The 20,391-nt window shown below is 46.4% G+C and overlaps 1 protein-coding gene across 1 annotated transcript in view; it reads left to right on the top strand.

Moving 5' to 3' along the window:
• LOC144948360 (potassium channel subfamily T member 2-like) overlaps positions 1 to 20,391 on the top strand; it is a 226,558-nt gene that overhangs the window by 170,331 nt on the left and 35,836 nt on the right. The window contains exons 10-19 of the mRNA XM_078877787.1: positions 890 to 1,054; positions 4,053 to 4,189; positions 5,385 to 5,448; positions 6,446 to 6,554; positions 9,440 to 9,548; positions 10,288 to 10,437; positions 11,245 to 11,477; positions 11,817 to 12,087; positions 15,465 to 15,570; positions 17,430 to 17,602. Coding sequence (XP_078733913.1) covers positions 890 to 1,054; positions 4,053 to 4,189; positions 5,385 to 5,448; positions 6,446 to 6,554; positions 9,440 to 9,548; positions 10,288 to 10,437; positions 11,245 to 11,477; positions 11,817 to 12,087; positions 15,465 to 15,570; positions 17,430 to 17,602 — 1,517 coding nt within the window. The remainder of the gene's footprint in view (positions 1 to 889; positions 1,055 to 4,052; positions 4,190 to 5,384; positions 5,449 to 6,445; positions 6,555 to 9,439; positions 9,549 to 10,287; positions 10,438 to 11,244; positions 11,478 to 11,816; positions 12,088 to 15,464; positions 15,571 to 17,429; positions 17,603 to 20,391) is intronic.

Genomic DNA, 20,391 nt, shown 5'->3' on the forward strand with positions numbered 1-20,391 from the left:
GCAGATTATTTTTATTTTCAATATACATTCTGAATATCACAATCGGGGGGTTCCTCAAATTAACAAGGCATGATATTGGAACGAGCACGCGAATGCGCCTATCATATTAGAAAAGCAAGTGATGTCCCATTCAGGTCGGTAACACGAGGAGCACTTTGTTCTTGTCCTGCCGAGATAATGACTCCAGACAATTGAATGAGGAATTCCCACCGCTCGCTCTTGGCCACCAAAAAGAATAAGTGCCACTGGACCACTCCCCCTGAGTGTGGAGATGATTTGATTGTTTTTACCGTTTTACTCCGGAAACATTGAAGATGTGGTTGAGCAAACCAAGCGACTAAGCAAAAGAGGATTGCATACAATACAGTGCGGTGTGGATTGATCGAGAATATAAGAGCAACCGCATTTTCAAGAGGCTGTGCCAGATTAGAGCGCTGTCCACACTTTGGGAACCAGTGCTGTATGTTTAAATGTCGCTGGTTGCCGCTGCTGTTCAATGGTCTTGGGTGGGCAGCGGTTAACTCTTTGCCCCATTGTTTGTTATATGCGTGTATGTTGAACTTTTTTTGCACCGTACGTAGCCAACCACGTTAATCGGAGGTGCGGGGAAAGGACAACAAACTAAATACAAAAAGCAGTTAAACAGAAATTAGTTTTCAATCCAGATCACTTAAAAGTGCACAGCTCCAGTGGCTTCCTAATATCGGAAGGAAGAGCGTTCCAGACGGCCGCAGAAGCGCGTCCGAAAGCGCGCGATGCGGTGACCGTCTTTGCTCGGTGGCTCGACAAAAGCCGCTGCGAGGATGACCAGAGTTCACGTGACGGTTTTTGCTCCTTGGCGAGATCCTCCAGGCACTGTGTTCCGCTCTGCCCCCTGACCCTGTGTTAGTTCGAAGAGCTGGTCTACCTGTACATGGAGCGGCAGAAGTCCGGCGGCAACTACAGCCGCTACAGAGCGCAGACGGAGAAGCACGTGGTGCTCTGCGTGAGCTCGCTCAAGCTCGACCTCCTCATGGACTTCCTCAACGAGTTCTACGCTCACCCTCGTCTGCAGGTGCGGCACGCCGCGGCGTTTAGATGTCAGTCGATGAATTCGTGAGTGAGTTCACTATTCAAAGTAGATTCGAAGCTTTCATGACTGCAGGTTCTTTCGATAAAGTCACGTAGAAAATGAAATAATAATTGGAATACGACGTTTCGATTGCAACACAAGCAACCTTCGTCAGGTAAGAATGAATGATGAGAACACAGACACGGAAACAACATAGGCAGACACACATGCAGAGAGAGACACACACAAAGACACAGCGAGCGAGACAAACCAAGACAAACAGAAGGATGTGTGTCTTTGTGTGTGTCTCTCTCTGCATGTGTGTCTGCCTAAGTTGTTTCCTTGTCTGTGTTTTCATCATTCATTCTTACCCAATGACGGTTGCTTGTGTTGCAATCGAAACGTCGCATTCTATTATTCGATTTATTTTATTCGTGACTTTACCGAAAGAACCAAAGAGTAATTCACTATTCGTGTAGTTTACCGTATTTATTATACAAGCAATGGGCGGTGGGTAGGCTCAGAGGTCAGAGCACTCAGCTGACACTGATGAGATCCTGGGTTTGAATCAATTCAAGCTGCCTGTGATTAAACCCGGGTTCTCAAGCCTGGCAGTGAGTTAATAGTCCCACCCTGCTCACCTACGGCTGCACATGGAATTTTCACATTTCAATGTGAGCCCACTCGACACTCCTTTAAACGTGACGACGCTGATGCTACGTAGTCGTTTATTTATTTTTTGGGCTTTTTTTGCACAGGAGAAAATATTCTTAAAATGCTAAATCAATTTCTACCCATTTATTTATTTTTTTAAATGTTCATCCCATCAGGAACGCCGGGCATGCCTTGACAAGACTGCAATGAATGCAATGAATGCAATGTCTAAGCCTCAATACCTGTCGCATTACTATTCACGTTCTTCAGAGTCTTATGGTGGTCCAATGAGCATTCCTAAAGCCGAGGTGAAAGTTCAAATGAAAGCACAAATTAATCCGCTTTTAATTGACTGAATATAGGGTAAGCGTGTGTATATTCTTGTACGCAGTGTTAAAGCATTCCGGGGTGAAAATAAATTCAACAATACGTGGGCCCCTACACCATGCAGCAATGTCTTTATCGTATGCGCCAAACTTGTTTTCTCCAAACTAATAAATACTAAATTGCTTGGGCACAAACACTCGACACATTTGTCAATTATAAATGATGTAAAAAAAAGTACAAATTTAGATAAAAACGCAACTCAAAAGTGATCATTATCAGACGTTAAAAATAAATAAGCAGACGCGTCTCCCGCATGTTGTTTATATTCTCTACAACAACACGCATAATTGCGTTGAGTTTTGTTGTTTGCGCTGATGCATCACTGCCCGCCGGCGGCAGTATCACAAACAAAAAGAGAGTGTGCTTTGTGTGCCTGCCTCTATTTATCAATTTTGCCAGGTTGTTTACAGAGCAGATACACGCTTTTGTTTCAAAGCCGTCCGCCTGCGTGCGCCGCTGCTGCCGCCGTTGTCGGCTGTCCGGCGTCACCGATGAGATCGATGGAGCTCTCGCGGAGATCAGTAGCAGCCCTAAGGGCAAGCGCAGCAGTTGGGCTTTCTCTTCCATATGGCAATGGGGGCGGTGGGGAGAGTGGCAGGACTCTGTAAGCAACTTTTAAAATCCTTTATATTAAGTTCACTTGCTTGCTTGCTTGCGCGCTTACGACCGTGCAAATCTTTCGGTCGTTTTTTAACCCACTTCCCGTGATCCAATCGAGCTGACATTTTGCACACAGACTCGTTGTGCGTGACAATTTATTTTCGTGAATTTTTTTTCTAAAATTTTCAACATTTTAGGAATTTTTTTTTATATTTAATTACCATTTGCTTAATGGTGGCAGGCAATCATCTGACCCATAGGTGGCAGCCATCTCAAGCCAGAGGACGAGAGGACTCTAGCCGCCACGCATATAAAGGATTTATAGTGAAAAACTTTGTTTTTACGGGTTAATTTTTTATACGTTCATGTCGATGTTGGTGAGTGAGCCAACGGACGGCTTCTTTCACCGCACATCCGGTTATCACGGTCGGCTACGTACGGTTCGAAAGAAGTTCAACATTCTTGCTACCGCTCCCCATATCTTACATTAAGGACGCTGCTGGCGAATGATCGAAGCGAGCTGCGGTGTTGCTACGCGGTCCGTCGTTTTAAACTGGTGACCGCACTCACAATTGGGTGCGCTATTCCGAATTGTCCATTGGTGCAAGGGACTGGCCGCGTCTGCCGTGCAGTCGGAGTATAAGCATCGTTTGGGGTACATCTCGTGATGAGACTTGCCTCATCACTGAGCCCAATTACCTCGTGGACACGCATCATCGAAGCGTAGCTGCTCTAATTAGTGGGCACTGGGTAATCACCTCTGCCGTGATGATGTCCCTATTGTATATCGATCGAGGGCCAACACTATAATGTTCTTGGGTGCTCTTCCCCCATACTTCTCCCATGTTCCATTCACGCTCCGTGTCCTCTGCTACTCTTATCGTGTTCCTACAAATATCTGTGCTCCTTCCATGCCCCATTATCCTTCCATGTCTCTTGCTACCCACCATGCTTCTGCCTTACTTCCTCGTGTTTCACCTGGGCTTCTCTATTGTGCCCCCCCCCCCCCCCCCATTATTTCCCATGCTTCTCCGCAGTACTGCCCTGCTCTACCCCATGTTCCCCCTGTTCTTTCCCTGCTCTTTCACCGTGTTACCCCGATGCTCTCCCATTATTCCCCCACGTTCTCCTTTACCCAACGTGTGCCTGTCCTGCACATTCCTTGCTCGTGCTGTGCTTCCATTGTGCCCCCCGAATGCTCCTCCCGTGCTCCCAAACCCTTCTTGCACAATTCTGTGACGCTCCCCCCCCCCCCCCATGCTTCTCCATCACGTTGTACACGTGGCTCCGCTGCGCTTCCCCCGTGCTCACCCGTGCTGTCCCCCACGCTATCATCTCCCGCGCGACCCAACACACGCAGGACTTCTACACGGTGATCCTGTGCCCCACGGACATGGACTCGCAGGTGCGCCGCATGCTGCACGTGCCGCTGTGGGCTCAGCGCGTCATCTACCTGCAGGGCTCAGCTCTCAAGGACCAGGACCTCGTGCGAGTCAAGTGAGACGACAGCAGAATCGAGAATCTTTTTGTCTCGCTCAGAGACCGGTACAAGGCACCGATCACAGAACAAGAACGGGGGGGGGAGGGGGCAGGAGGGAGGCATAAATCACGCGAGCAAAAAGCCCAAGATTGGCGTGGCAGGGTTTGGTGAAAGGGGTAGATTGGGCTTACTGGGGGAGCCTCTAGCAGAGAAGTGGAAGTTTATATCAAGGGGTTAGGGCAAGGTAAGGGAGGAGATAGCTAACATAAAAGGGGAGAGGGGGGGAGGGAACGAGTTGGTAGGGGAGATGGGGGCAGAATCAGAATTTTTATACTGGAGGAGGAATCCGATGAGCTATGAAGCTCTTTTGCACAGATTTCCAATCGGGGCGGGTCAGCAAGTCACAACAGCAAACGATACCAAAAAAACTATTAGGAGTGCAAAATGGGGGAAAACCTAAACAAGTCACGAAATGTAACTAAATAATAAATGCACAAATTATATAAGTCCGATTTATCAATCTTTGGCAAGGCGGAAAAAACAACAACAACAACCCAGACCACACCAAGATAACACAACGCAGCAGTACAATGGACATTGACATTGAACTATCGATAAACATCTCGATTTAAAGCTTTCGTGACTGCAGGGATTCCTATTCTTGGTTCTTTCGGTAAAGTCATCACGTAGAAGGGAAATAGTAAAATAATAAAAATAAAACAATAAAATTCTCACGACGTTTCGATTGCAACACAAGCAATCATCGTCAGGTGCGAAAACCACAGCAAGAAAATGTCCTTGCTGTTATGTTATTTTTATTATTTTATTATTTCCTTTCTACGTGACTTTACCGAAAGAACAAAGAATATCGATATAAAGGTAAGGGATGAAAGTTACAAATCACATTTTGCAAATGCGACTGCTGTATCCAGCACCACTCGTCTGCTTCAAGAGACACACACATTTACAATGTGAGTACGACGTTTCGCCGGTAATTACAACTAGCTTCATCAGGCGACTGCCAGATTTGTGGAGAAGTCTAACTGTTTCGTTCCTTAAATAGAGGCGTAGATGTGGGGTGGCCACGCTTCTGCGCTCTTGCGCAAAGTGGGGGGAGGGGGGGGAGGAAGTTAGAAAGAACAAAAACACAAACGGGAAAAACAAAAAACCCGGCCGTGACTATGAGCGACTTTTGCGCGCTGCATTTTCCAGGATCGATGATGCTGAGGCGTGCTTCATCCTGACCAGCAGGAATGAGGTGGACCGCACTGCAGCGGTAAGCCTTCTCTCTCTCTCATCACACGCTGCATGCATGGCCTGGGACGTTTCTTCTTAATACGTTGGGGGGGAGCCATGAAATTGGGAGAGTAATGCAAGAGTTCGTGCTGTTGCCCCCCCGTTCACGGAAACCCGCTCGACGGGGACATTGTTTGAGTGCCCTGTGTGCAGGCAGAGTGCGGTGCGGTGTCTGTGTGGCGCGTGCGTAATTGTGTGTCTGCCTGGGTGCTCTTAAAGGTTTCCTGCAAGAAGCCAGAACGTGTTTTCCTCTCAAATGCGATAATCACCGGTGGAAGATCGATGTGCGGTTTTACAAATTACCTATTAATTTAATGCGTTTTAATAATGTTATGTAATGTAATTTCATATTTATAGAGTGCCGTCAATTTTTTTTTGTGTTTATTGAATAGACACATTCAGATGTTTCACTAATACCATTCTTAATCCGCTGCTAGGCTGGATAAAGGCTTCCCCAGGGCATGTTGGCCATGTTGTTTTACTATACTTCACCACAATGGTTAATGCAGGCCTGTGAATTGGGACTCGGGTCCAGTTCAGATATCACTCGCTACTGAAGTTAGCATGACCTTAAACTGAACCCTGGTAACCAGGTTTATAAATCCAGTGTGCATATTACTACAACACTACTCCAGCCCTGTACACACAGAAGAGAGCCTCACTGAGTCTCAAGGCTGTTATTTTCACGTGGGACCTCAATTGAGATTGTTGGTCATTACCATGAAAACTTTTTTAGCATGCATCTGTGGAGAGCTTTGAGTTGTTATCCCCTCGTATGCATGGTGGGTTTCCCCGGATACTCCCGTTTTCGTCCGGCGTGAAGAACGCTCATTCCCGGGTTGTGGTCAAAACCATCCCAAATGGTGGTGGTGGCCTGGGGAGGCCTTCATCCAGCAGTGGATAAATCATGGCTGGCTGATGATGACGTGTGTGTATGTGTGCAGAGCTCACTGTTGTTGCCTTGCCTCTGTGTGAAGGATCATCAGACAATCCTGCGAGCTTGGGCCGTCAAAGACTTTGCTCCAAGCTGCCCTCTCTACGTGCAGATCCTAAAGCCTGAAAATAAGTTCCACGTAAAGTTTGCAGGTATTTTTTTGTGTGCTGTTCACTTTCTTTGTTTTTCTTGTTGTTGTTTTTTCTACTGCTCGTTGCTGATTTAGATCGCATTGGTCTGTACCACTTGCAGTGATCGTTTGTGTCCTGATTCTACTTTTTCTACTTTTGCTTTGGTCGAAATATGTGCAGGTACTGTTAGGGTACCATAGATTTGTGGTGGCTTACATTTTTTGCAATATATATTTTTTATCTTTTCCCCCACACACACAATTTATTCCAGTTGTGCAATCCGTGTCATGTCATGAGCTCAATCAATTTGGAAATTTTTCAGAGTGGTGCACCATACGGCTCAGAGAATGGCTTCTTATGACAAATCCTTCAAGTGGTCTGTTGACCCTTTTACGCAGTCATGGGCACACTTTCCCACATACTCCCCTGCAAGATTATCTCGTCACAGCCAAAGTGATGTAAGCAATCTTAGAAGTGGCGTGTTTGCTCATTTAAGTGATGAATGTCAATTGTGTACAAAACAAAAAATAGTGTGCAGAACATCCCCACACGGTCTAACACAGACAGCAACGTTTTGTCACATGACTGTGAAACCAATGTTTAATTCTCACAGCTGGAATTGAATCATCCTTGCAAATTAGATGTTCCATTTTAGAGCATTATCCAGCTAATGATTTTTTTTTAAGTAGTCAAATTAATTGCTGTATCGGACTTAATGTGATGAGTTTTGCTTCTTCTAAACGGTAATTGGCGATTTAGTTGAAATCATCAACTCCCTACACATGAGAATCCAGTTGAGAACTAAGTTTTGTGTTGAGCTTGTTGTCCTTCACCCGCACCACCGATCAGCACGGTTGGCTGCGTACTGTGCGAAAGAAGTTCAACATACATACCAACCCGCACTGAGCATTCCCGGGACACTGGATAACAACCGGAAAGCACATCAGAGAGCAAAGGTGCTTCACTTAGATGAATATTTTAACGCAAACTTTTCCAGCAATGTCGTTCATTTTGAAGAAAACATACGGCCAGAGACAGCTGCATGGGCTGCAACCAAGGATCCTCACAGCGGCACAAGCTCAGCACTGCGACGACCTCTCGGCCAATCCGACCGCCTCACGACAGCGCCCCTTAATGCAAAGCCGGCGCCTCGGCGGATGACGTCAAATGTCACGGTGACCTAAGTGCGCATATTCATGCTCCATTACTTGAGTCACGCAGCTCCGTGTCGGTGGCTTCGTTATTTGAAGGAGGTACACGCAGTCCGAGCGTGGCGCTCGTGTGACTGCCTGTGAACATGCTCAAGCGCATTCACGATTATCATCGTTGTTATATCCTTTGGGTCTTTCGGTAAAGCCACGTGGATAGAAAAATAATAATGAAAAATAAAAATATCACGACGTTTCGATCGCAACACAAGCAATCGTCATCAGGTAAAAAAAAAACATATAGCGGGAGAGCTGCCTGTTGACGATTGCTTGTGTTGCGATCAAAACGTCGTGATATTATTCTTATTTTTCTATCTACGTGGCTTTTTTAAAGACCCAAAAATATGAATTCCTGTAGTCACGAAAGCTTTAAATATCATTTTCACAAGAACGAAACCTGTAGGCATTGAATAATCCACTCCCTCCCCTCCAGCAAATTCGATAAATTGCCACGATATGGAAACTGGCACTATTTGGACACATATGTAGGATGGACAACAACAGGACAGTTAAAAGTGCGTTGCTCGGAAATATGAAAGGAATCGGAAAGGGAGGAAGACCTAACAAGAGGATGGCTTGATGATGAGAGATTGGTACCAGAAAGATGTGGCCCACTACTGGAGCATATTGGCACGAGACAGAGGAAAGTGTAAAGAACAAATGACGAAATGTGCAGTGGACACCTATGGGCGATCTGTCTATGGATTGTGATGATGATGTGATGATAATAGAGTCACAATTACGTTGAAGCTACGATTTTTTTGCTTCAATTTTGCCATCTCGTTTGTGCTGGGTTTTTCTTGCCTTGTTTGTACAGCTCCGTTTGCTCTGTTAGCCAAGGGTTAACGTTTACTCATATAAAAGGCATATCATTTATATAGATTGTAGGTAACTGATGCTCACGTGTATGATTTGATGCGTATATGAATGCATCCGTCAATGTTCAATCGACCTAATTGATGCACTGATACTACCGTTGATTTATGCCGTATTTGTTTATCTGTGACACGTACCGGAAATTATTGTCCTTCCAAATAGCGGCACACACTGCAATGCACCGCAGATCCAGGAACGGTCAGGCAAATGGAATAGGCTCCATATTTATTGCGCATTTCCATTTCCTATCGAAATATAAGCGTGAGAGTACGGCTTCACATTTACGCACAAACAAGGATTCGTCGTTTTTCTCATTTTTCTTCAATCTGAATGATATTCATCTTCTTGGTTCTTTCGGTAAAGTCACGTAGAAGGGAAGTAATACAATAATAAAAATAAAACATAATAAAATAATTATCACGACGTTTCGGCCACAACACAAGCAGCCGTCCTCCTTGTGTTGTGGCCAAAACGTCGTGAGAATTATTTTATTATGTTTAATTTTTATTATTTTATTACTTCCCTTCTACGTGACTTTACCGAAAGAACTAAGAAGATGAATCCCTGCAGTCACGAAAGCTTTAAATCGAAACTGAATGTGTTTGCTGGTAAAGTTGATTTTCTATACGTAAGTGAAGCACCGTTGCTCTCTGACGTGTTGTGGGGTCATACGAAGTTGTCGTTTGGCCTGATGTCCCAGGTGCCGGCAGCTTCTTCAGAAGCCGTGGAGCCGCCGAGCGGCGCGCCGCACAATCCAAACACTCATCGGCCGTTCGTGGCAGCCGTGAAAAAACACCTTTTGCCGTCGCCGTGTTTTTTCAGACCACGTTGTGTGCGAGGAAGAGTTCAAGTACGCCATGTTGGCGCTCAACTGCGTCTGCCCAGCAACATCCACCCTCATCACCCTGTTGGTCCACACCTCCCGCGGCCAGTAAGCTGTCTCTCCTTTGGCTCGTTTTGATGCGCGGGATCGTATTGCATTTGCTCATTAAGTCGTCCACCAATGCCTCTCTGTAGCTGTGCAAATCTCGCACTTGTATACAATTTGCATCGCCTCCTCGTAAGTAAAAAAACAAAAAACGAGCTGGCATTACAGCGGAGCAATGATGTAATCTGAATAATTGTTGATAGAGGCTAAACATTTGTTGTTGTTCCAGATGTAATTACAATCAAGACAAAAACGTAAAAGCCTGTTTCAGGAGGCCCTTAATTAAGTAAGTAAAAAACAAAAAACGAGCTGGCATTACAGCAGAGCAGTGGTGTAATCTGAATAATTGTTGATAGAGGCTAAACATTTGTTGTTGTTCCAGATGTAATTACAATCAAGACAAAAACGTAAAAGCCTGTGTCAGGAGGCCCTTAATTATTGGAAGAAATAAAAAAAGCTATGAACAAAAAGGGCCCCTTGCCGTTAAACATCGGGCAGGTCACCAACACTGATTCAAGCAAGCCTGACTGATGATGAGACACTGAATCTTGAAACGTGTGTCCCAGAGTGTTCATGTATTGAACCAATGCTGCTGTGAGATGCATTACCAGAAGGCCAAACGGCCGAAGGCTTGTGCTTTTTTTTACTTTCACGCAGAGAAACAAATATGGGAAGGAGGCATTATTTACAGGTACGTCGATATGAAGTCACCGCTGATTGTGAAACACCAAACTTTCCACAGGGAGGGTCAAGAGTCTCCTGAGCAGTGGCAGAGAATGTATGGCCGCTGCTCGGGCAACGAAATCTACCACATCCGGCTCGGGGAGAGCAAGTTCTTCGGGGAGTACGAGGGCAAGAGCTTCACATTCGCGGCGTTCCACTCCCACAAGAAGTACGAAACGCACGGGGAGGGTGGTGTTGGTGGTGGTGGCTGAGTGGTTCACGCAGCCAAATCGTTCCAGGGCACCCGAGCTAATAATACGAATTCTGATTTCAACTTCGTGGAATGCGCTGCACACTATTAGCTCGCTCTCGAGCACAGAGAACGGTGAGACGGTGCCAACAATTGCCCAAGCTCTGCCCTCCTCTATATATTAAGTCGTTTTAGTCCATGTAATGAGTATTTGCATCTCAAAGATCTCAATCTGTCACGTAACGCGGGAGGGGAGAAATACACAACGTAGAATAACATCTGTCTTCCCTGTCCTAGCCCGTTCTCTCATTACGATCGCAGTGGGAGAGAGACGGGATGGGCCGGCTCCACATGTTGTTGATAATATCATTTTTTACGATGTTCATATGCCCGTTGTGTTTTTACTGCGTTTCACCTGGCTGTAAATAAAAGACACTCTAACCATACTCTTGCGAGTCATAGTGGCTAGCCATAGTGGCACCACGGTGGCGAGATGTTAACTACCTTGCCTGGTATACAGGAGGTCGTGGGTTCAATCCCAACCCTGATGCTTAAATAATTGGAGTTTGCATTTCTCTCTTCCCGTGGTCGGGTGGATTTTTCTCCATGTCCTCCAGTTTTCTTCTCCACATTTAAAAACATTCGTTTTAGAGTATTTGGCTGCCAAAATGTCCACGCGATAAGCCATTTCGTCGAATAATCATATGTGATAGCCAGGTCGCTTCTGAGTTATATCACTCAGTGGGCCTTACATGGTAAAACAAATGCTCCGCTTGCTTTTCACAGGTACGGCGTGTGCCTGATTGGCGTGCGACAAGAGGACAAGCGGAGCATGCTGCTCAACCCGGGCCCCCGGCACATCATGGCCACCTCCGACACGTGCTTCTACATCAACATCACCAAGGAGGAGAACTCGGCCTTCATCTTCAAGCAGCACGAGCAGCAGAAGAAAGGCCTCTCCAATGGGTCGGCTACCAGAGGCGCTCGCATTCCCGTGCAGAGCATCCTCGCCTCCCTGGGTAACGTCTCCGTTGGCATTCTCCTACCGATACAAGTGTCCTACTCATCGCGCCTCCTTTTGATGGCTTGCCACGTGCCGCCGAAATTGATTTTTTTTCAGAAGCGTTTTTTTTTATGTCATCAAACAACCCAGAATACTGTGGGAATAAATAAAAAAGGGTAATAACTGAAATTTGTAATACTATTGATATCACAGTTGTGCTCCAACAATTCCTCTTTTCCCACCGGCACAATAGCGGGAGGGTTTACGAGGGTGGCACGTTTCACCAGGTGCCCCCAACATCTCAGCCGCACTAACTGAGCCACCACCGCCATGCCCGCCCCTCTACGCACCGCAGGCTCGGTGGCGATGGACTTGCACGGCACGGAGCCCAGCCAGGCGGCCCCTCCGGTCGACGTGCACGTGCCAGCCGTGCCGGCGAGCGAGGCGGGGGCGGGCAGGAGCCTCTCGCTGCCCGCGGAGCGATCGGGCACCGGCAGACGGCCCAGCATTGCCCCCGTGCTGGAGGTCGCTGACCCTGTGCTGCAGGCCGAGCCCTCTGACCCCTTCAACGACCCCTCGGAGGATGAAGCGAACCAGTCGGACGAGGAAGGCACCGTGAACTTTGAGTAAGCCACGGACGTTAATGTGGAAGGCTTTTCGAAACGTTTTTGTCGTCCTCGTGAACAATGTTGGTTTCGAGCGTCATTGTTGCACATTGTTTCTGCCGTCTCTTGTCTTAAAAAGAGCTTCAATTTAGATGACGAAGTGAAGGCCCTAGCGCCAGCAGTGCCGTGTGCAAGAAATTGCAGGGCTGCACCTTTGTCTTTCCCAGAACAAACCTAACCGCATAATCTAAGTTCAATATAAAGTTGACAGTCTGAGCTGACAGTGGCACATAAACAAACAACAACCCACAACGTTTAATTTAACTATTCATTTATGCATTCATTTTTTTGCGAGGTCCCCCCCCCCCTCCACACATATTGCATGATTGCCTAAAGCATGACTGAATTATAATGACAATTATATGTACGTACAAAAACAGTAGCCTGATGATGCTCCCATGGTTTGCAGCACTAAACCCCAACACAAAGAAGAACATAACTAGGAATATCATACACGTATGTAATGTATGTTGAACTTCTTTCACATCGTACGTAGCCAACCCTGCTAATCGGCAGTGTGGGGGGAAGGACAACAAACTAAACACAAACATAGACGATGTCTTCTACTTATGTCCGTCTCTCCACATAGCGAAATAAAAGTATTTCTTACATAACCCATTGGCCTCACTGCACTCTGGGAATGCTTACTTTCAGAAGCGTTGATTCAGTACAAGCCAACTCTGGACTGGTGTCGACATTTAGTGTTTTGTCAGCAGGCTTTTCTTGAATCACCGCTGGCGAATTGGCAGACTGTTATAGGCAAGAACCCTCTCATTCAGATATGGGTACTGATTAATGAATATGTTACCCGACTCATCGGCTAATCAATCACTTCAGTGTTTTAATTGTCTGAACACGAATGATTGTGAGAGCTGGGTTTGCGTGGTCCAGTAGCCTTGCGAGTTAACGCTTCACTCTCTGCCACTGGTCCAGGTGTCAGTTGTCAGAACTCTTTGCTGAAGCTTTTGTCGTCTGGTGCCACCAGGGTTTGGGTTTGATAGAGCCTCGCAGACGGTGTTGGACCTGGCTCATGTTAAAACAGTGGTTGTCCTGATGGTCAGCGAGCCTGGTCACCCTTTCCATCACTGTTGTTATAATATATTAATGTGTGGTTTTAGATCATATTTTACTATGTCGTCAATATTTAATGCACACTGCGGCGGCGGCAAGATGGTATAAATATGGATGTTTTCATTTCACAATGTAAACGCCGATAACTCAAATGAACCAGACCGTGCCCCAAAGCATGGTGAAATCAGAGCCACATTCATAAAGTTTTTATTGAAATAAAAATTAAGCAACCAAAAAATGCAATCGCTGGTATTCACGAATGATTATGTGCCAAAGGCATGAAGGTGCACACATAACAGTTACCCTGTTATGAATGTGAACTGAACACATGTATCAATACCCGTGCCCTACAAAGGAAGATTATATAACAGGTGACATTTTGAGCAATGGCACTTCTTCGCCTGTTTGCTATCAAATAGCCATGGACTGAAATGTCACCTTTTTCCTAATTACGTAGTGTTTCCTCTTGTCGGGCAGTATCATTGACGAATGTGTGCGTTGCTTGTGCACCACTGCCAACGCAAGATCACCTTTTGCTCTGTTTGTCCAATAACAGACGGTGCTCCTTCATGCCTACTAAAGAGTGATTCACTCGCCTGTCAATCATCCAATGCATCAGAATCATAATCTTTATTTAGGCTGGAGGAGTAACCCTATGAGTTGTCCAGTAGGGGTGGGTCAGCAGTGCGCGTATTCAATTCACAACTCAGAGCATAGCTGTACCTGATTTATAAAAAAAAAAAAAAAAATTAACATTAAGCATCAAGGCATAGACATGATTCTACTTATGAGAATAGGTTTTCCCCATTTTTCTGGCATCAAAACAGGTGTTGAGATGTTAAAACACCAAACTGAAACCTTTCACAAGGAATCATGTCTGCATTAACCACAATACTTGTGGTCAGAATGCAAACAGAAAACATACTCTGATAATATATGCATTGTCTTTGAAACTGATTGGTCCACACCAGAGACAGCTTTCGTTTGAGCCTAGTCTCAAAACGGTGTTAGACCAGAGGACGCCAAAAGGCGTACAGCACAAAGTCAACGCACTATCAGAGTAATGAGAGCTTCAGGGTGAGCAGCAACATCATTGGACCTCCTTTGCCAGTACCAAAATATGAGAAGAGGTTTTCCCCTTTTTTTGTTGCCATGATGATGCTACTTACGGCAGGTCAAGTACCGGAAACGGCAGTAGTATCTTGGACATGTAACCAGGATGAACGGTGACCCATCTTCAAAGGGATGGTGATGGAGGGAACGTCGGAAGGTCCAAGTGGGCAGTGGAGGTCCTCGATCTGCCTGACGACAAAACATCAAACGCTGGACGGGATGAACGCTAGCTCAGTTGAAAGATGGACAGAGAGAAGTGGAGAGACACTGCATGGAGATTCAAACCAAGAGACGGGCATGCCTCAATGGTTCGAAAGGCCAAGGGACTAAGAATAAATATAATATGATGGGTTTTTTTGGGCCACATTTGGCGAGCTGTAGGTGTGTACCAGGTTGGATAAGTTCATCCATCAACATTGATTTGTATGCTCAGGGTGCAAGTATTGAATTGTGTGTGGGTTAAAATCAATTACTAATGATTTTTTTCTCTCTCAAAAATTACAAATATGATAATGCATGACTTGTGGTGGTGCGGTGTTGAACTTACTGTGCTATCAACTATGCCACCTAAGGTCAATTCCCGGCCGTGTCTAGCAACAACAGTGAATAATATGTGACCTGATCCTGGGGGCACTCCTCCCTTTTATCGACCCGCACTGACCAGCATGGTGAAGTATGGTTAAAAAACGTGACTGACATGGCATGGGGAGGCCTTCATCCAAAAGTGAATGGATCATGGCTGATGATCACGATGACGATGATGATGATTCCTTTGTGTACCTTGACAGGATAACGCTGTCTCACTCGCCACTCAGTGTGTGTTGATGTGTACGTGTCTGGAGAGTGGTGGCGCAGTGATAAGTGCGCTGCGCTACGAACCCGGCGACTCGAGTTTGATTTCCCGCTCATGGCCAACACCAGTGACAATTCATTATCTGAGCGAGTTAGTACTACCTGGTGCGGTGTGTAAACATCGCCACAAGGGAAACAAACCCAGTCGGGGAGTGGTGCTGGCCACCCACACCTTCGTGTGCCATGCCGGCTACTCGCTAACAGCACTTGCCCCAACAGTCCGTGACGGCGGCTATATGGGTGATCTGTGTTTGATCATCTTTTTGTGCGGTGCGTGTGTTTGTGGACTGTTATTGTCATAGCCGGGTAAAAGGTTACCCACCCAACTCCCCGTACATCGGCAGCTCTCCCACGCTGTGCCATCTGCTGAGGAAGAGGGCTCCGTTCTGTTGCCTTCGGTTGGATAAGGTCAGTGTGTATCAGGGGTCGCAAACGGGTTTTGATTCCTTACCCGTACCCGGCCGCACCAGGGTCGCAAACGGGTACCCGTACCCGGCCGGGGGTAGGGTACGGGTTACCCGGGTTACCCGGGTTACCCGTACCCTACCCGATACCCGGCCAGGTACGGGTAGCCGGGTATCGGGTAGGGTACGGGTATCGGGTACCCGATTGCGACCTCTGGTGTGTATGCAAGCATGCAGAATTCATAGCCCACAAACTCATGTTTGCAACAGACCACAGTGCTGAAATTGTATTCGTGAGGATAAGGGTTAAGTCGAAACTGAAAGACAGAAAAAACATTGCCTCAACACACATGGTGTAAAATCCACATTTCCAAAGGAAAAATACAAAATAGAAATGTCTCACTTCTCAATTAAGCCTTGGGTGGAGCAGCCCTGCGCCAGCAGTAAAGATTCCACATTCCTATGGCAGGGATCATTATTTCCATAGCACAACCATTGTTAATTTCCCACAAAGTGGTAAATGTATTATTTCCCTATTAAAGGAATAATTAATGGCCTTGAGTCAACCCCCGACTGGGATTTTAACTCTCAACCTTTTGCATAGCTGTCAACCCATGAGGCTTACCCCGTATTCTTGTACAGGGAAATTGAGTTTTCAGGTCCACACGGCGTACAGCCGTTTCAATACGGGCAAAAAATAAGAATTAGTTTAATCCTTCATAATGTTCTGTGTTTATTGTTGTACATTTACAACATGAGTGTGTGCATCAACATATCAAGCAAGCAGCATCAGCATGCAAGATCACAGACAGTAGCATTATATTTAGCATCATTGACACCAATTGTCAAAATTAATAAATAAACCAGTTTTTCTTTAGTCACATCATTTTTGTCTGAGAATAGGTTTTCCTCTTTTTTTCTGGCAACAAAACAGCTGTGTTACAATGTTAAACACCAAACTGAAACCTTTTTACAAGGAATCATGTCTGCATTAACAACACGTACTTGTGGTGAACATGCAAACAACATGCTCTAATAATATATGCATTGTCTGGTCTTACACTGGTAAGATTGGCCGTGTCGGATGGTGGAGGGTTACGACACATTTATAAATAACGCGATCTGACCCAAAAACCTATATTATGAATAATATTGGTCGCGAAAGCCTACGTGTTAAACAGAGCATGTTTGTTTGCATGCAACACCACAGGTACGTGTGGTTATTGCAGACTCGATTCCTTGCAAAAAGCTTCTATTTGGTTTTTAAACATCTCAACACCTGCTTTATTGCCAGAAAGGGTAAAACCTATTCTTGTTTTTTTTCATACGAAGATATTTCGAAACTCTAGATCTCGGGAACTACCACTTTACACTGTTCCACATTTACCTATCTCCTCGATTCAAACAAATTGGTGTCGTTACAAGCTTGCACGAGCCCGATAATTGCTACACACATCTTACATGATGTCGGGGGTGCAGTTTTAAATTAAGATAGATATCTTTGTGTGCGTAGGTGTGTGTGACCCACATGAGATGGAGAGCACCGATTCAAATTAAGATAAAGCTATCGTGCATGCAAAACAGTGGGGTGCCACGGTGGTGAGATGTTAACTACCTCGCCTAGTTTACAGAGGGTCGTCGGTTTGATCACGACACAGACGCCTGTATATTTAGAGTTTGCATGTTTTCCTCGTGGTCGCGTGGATTTCTTGTCCGGTACCTCCGGTTTTTCCCTCAAAATTTTGAGTATTTGGCTGCTATAAATGTCCACGTGATGATGAGCCACTTTGTCGAGCTATCATTTGTGGCCAGATCGCTTCTGAAAATCTTCACGGCCGTTTGCCGTGTCTCTCCTCCCGGCAGGGCTGCGAGCACTACAGCTATGAGGATGCCAAGGCCTACAGCTTCAAGAACAAGCTGATCATTGTGTCGGCGGAGACGGCGGGCAACGGCCTCTACACGTTCATCGTGCCACTGCGGGCCTACTACCGACCCCACAGGGAGCTCAACCCAATCGTGCTTCTGCTCGACAACCCGTAAGGGCGTGCCGGGCACATGCACGGTGGGGCCCGTGGGCACGCTCACGGTGGGATCGTGGACAACATGCCTGTTTTACAATTGGTGCTCACTACTCGCTCATGGTTTAGAAACAGTGTCATTTAACAGGCAAAATGAAAACAAAAACTGAAAAGCGTGTTGAAGTAAACAAATGTGGAGTGATACACGTTTGGAATGACGCTGAGAGGCAGGAGGAGGCACACATGCATTCGAGAACGTACGCCGGTTAATGACATAATTCAACCTGTGAAGAAATGTCCGTGGGGCTTGGGTAGAAAGCTTGGTGAGAAAGGATGATGGCCGATGTCCAAAAAATAACACGTGCAGATGCTCGGTGGATTAGTCTATCTCAGCACCATGAGAGATGGGGGACGGTTTGGGAAGCCTTCATCCAGCAGTGGATGGATCATGGCTAATGATGATGATGGCGACAAATAATACAAGTACTGTACAGTACAGGTTTACTCCAAAATATGATACGGTCGATGTGGATTTAATTTAAAGGCTGAAGTTGTCATGCTATTGTGCATGGCATTTTAGTGAGTGGGAAACTGTTAGTGAGTTTGACAAACAGCAGTTTTGTCAAACCTCCAGCTACATATCCACATACTACATTATCATTCAGGAACATCTTTGAAGAAATTAAATTTCACCGGGAAAGATATTTTCTCCACATTTTATGTTTTTTCTCATTCGGAAAGCTTTTAACGTCGACAATTAAGCAAGTGAAACAAAACATGCAAGTGAATGATTTGCTGCTGCTGCTGCTAAGTTAATTGGAACCCCATGCTGATCGGTAATGTATTCAAAGTGGCAATCGCCAATGTACAATCCAATGAATGCCTCTCCGATGTGTTAATGGATTTGTACCACTTCGGCTGTGACGGTCCCACCTGATGACGAAGACTTGTGTTGCCTCCGAAACGTCGTGATTTTTGTTTTTTGTTTATTTTATTTTCATTAATTTTGATATTTTACCTACGTGACTTTACCGAAAAAACCTAAGAATATGATTCCTTGCAGTCACGAAAGCTTCAAATCTAGAATTACTTTGTACCACTTGTTATTCCGCGTGGTGTTCAACACTTCGCTCCATGTGCCGGTCAACACCTTCGTGAACTATGATTTTACTTCAGCGTTTTGTTCACCCGGGAAAGCCTCACTGAGTCTCATGGCTCTTTCAAGAGGGTCCGGATGATTGTCATGGAGATTCCAAATTGAGAAATGTGCAGGTGAGTTTCTAACAGATCAAGTTTTGACCATGATGCCGGGGCACCGTGGCCCACTCTTGCGAATGACGCCGCATGGTCATTCAGCGTCCACTGCGAAGCAGACAGCGCAGATTGTTACAGTTCATGCACCCGTGGCGTGAACCAGGGCGGCCGCTGGCTTGGAACCGTGGACCTCTGCAGCAAGTGGCAAATGTGCTACCGCAAGGCCACTTTGCCTCACGAATAATACTGGTAGGAACCTCCTGGTTACACCAGCCCACAGGGGATTATTGTGTCCGTCGTGCAGGGAGGGGCTGGGTGGGGAGAGAGGAGTTGGGTGGGGAGGGTGTGGGGGGGCTGGGTGGGTTGGGTGGGGCTGGGTGGGGAGGGGAGGGGCTGGGTCGGGAGGGTGGGGCTGGGTGGGGGTTGGGAGGGGTGGGGCTGGGTGGGGAGGGGCTGGTCACCCCGTGGTGCCCTTATAAAACTCAACGTTTAACCTACTCACGCCGGCTTGTGCCCGCCCTCACAGTCGGGCATATTTGCGAAATACACCACGCCGCCGTTGACCCTGGCCATTGACCGAGCAACCCAACGTTCCTACCAGCTCCCTCCGCCACGAATGTGTTTGACAATAATTCGGACTGAATAAATCATAATTCAATTGGAAATCATTCAAAGCAACATGCGGTACAAACCGAAAACGCACAGGAGGGATATACAGCACAACCGTCAAAGCGACGCGGCTCTTTGAAAGAAGCGGAAGTTTTGTCATTGGCATTGTGTGGTAATTAGTGGTGTTGCTGTGAAAACAACTTTGAGGTGGTACACCGTGACGCCCTTTAAACAATGACAATTTTAATTGCAGTGCTCAGCCCTAGGGTGCCTCTGACCTCTGCTGAATTGAAACAAACAAAAACACGTCGGTAAAATATGTTCCAGATGGCACGCGTGAGTTAGGCGACGTTTTGTATTCGCAATGTTCCGACTCGAGAGAGACATGCTCCCGCGTTGGCAATAGTCAGTTAAATTGTCAGTGCATTTCCTTTCACAGCGAGTCTGGAGTCATTGCGTCGGTCCTACGCCTTGGCTCCCACCCAACTCCCCCGCCCAGAGCACTGCCTGCCACGTGTTCTGATGAGCAGCGTTAATGACTGTGAGCACGGTGGATTATGGGCCACGGTGCAGTTGTACCTATTTCACGCACATCATCAAAACAAGAGTCTGCCTGACTGTTAGCAAATAGCACCAAATTCACCCGATCTCGCAACAGCTCGGAAACAAAGGAGACGGTGGTGAGATGTTTACTACCTCGCCTGGTATACAGGAGAAGGTAATGAATGCTGTTCACTTTTATATAGATGGTACTACCCCCTCCCCATCCCTCCCCTCCGACCCCCCCCCTTTCTCCCCCCATAGGGCACCGCAGTGCCGAGATGTTAACTACCTCGCCTGGTATGCAGGAGGTCGTGGGTTCGATCCCGACCCTGACGCCCATACATTTGGAGTTTGCATGTTCTCCCCGTGGTCGCTTAGCTTTCAATATCCGATTGGTACGG

The sequence above is a fragment of the Lampetra fluviatilis genome, chromosome 49 (genome assembly GCF_964198595.1).
Source record: "Lampetra fluviatilis chromosome 49, kcLamFluv1.1, whole genome shotgun sequence".
Lineage (NCBI taxonomy): Eukaryota > Metazoa > Chordata > Hyperoartia > Petromyzontiformes > Petromyzontidae > Lampetra > Lampetra fluviatilis.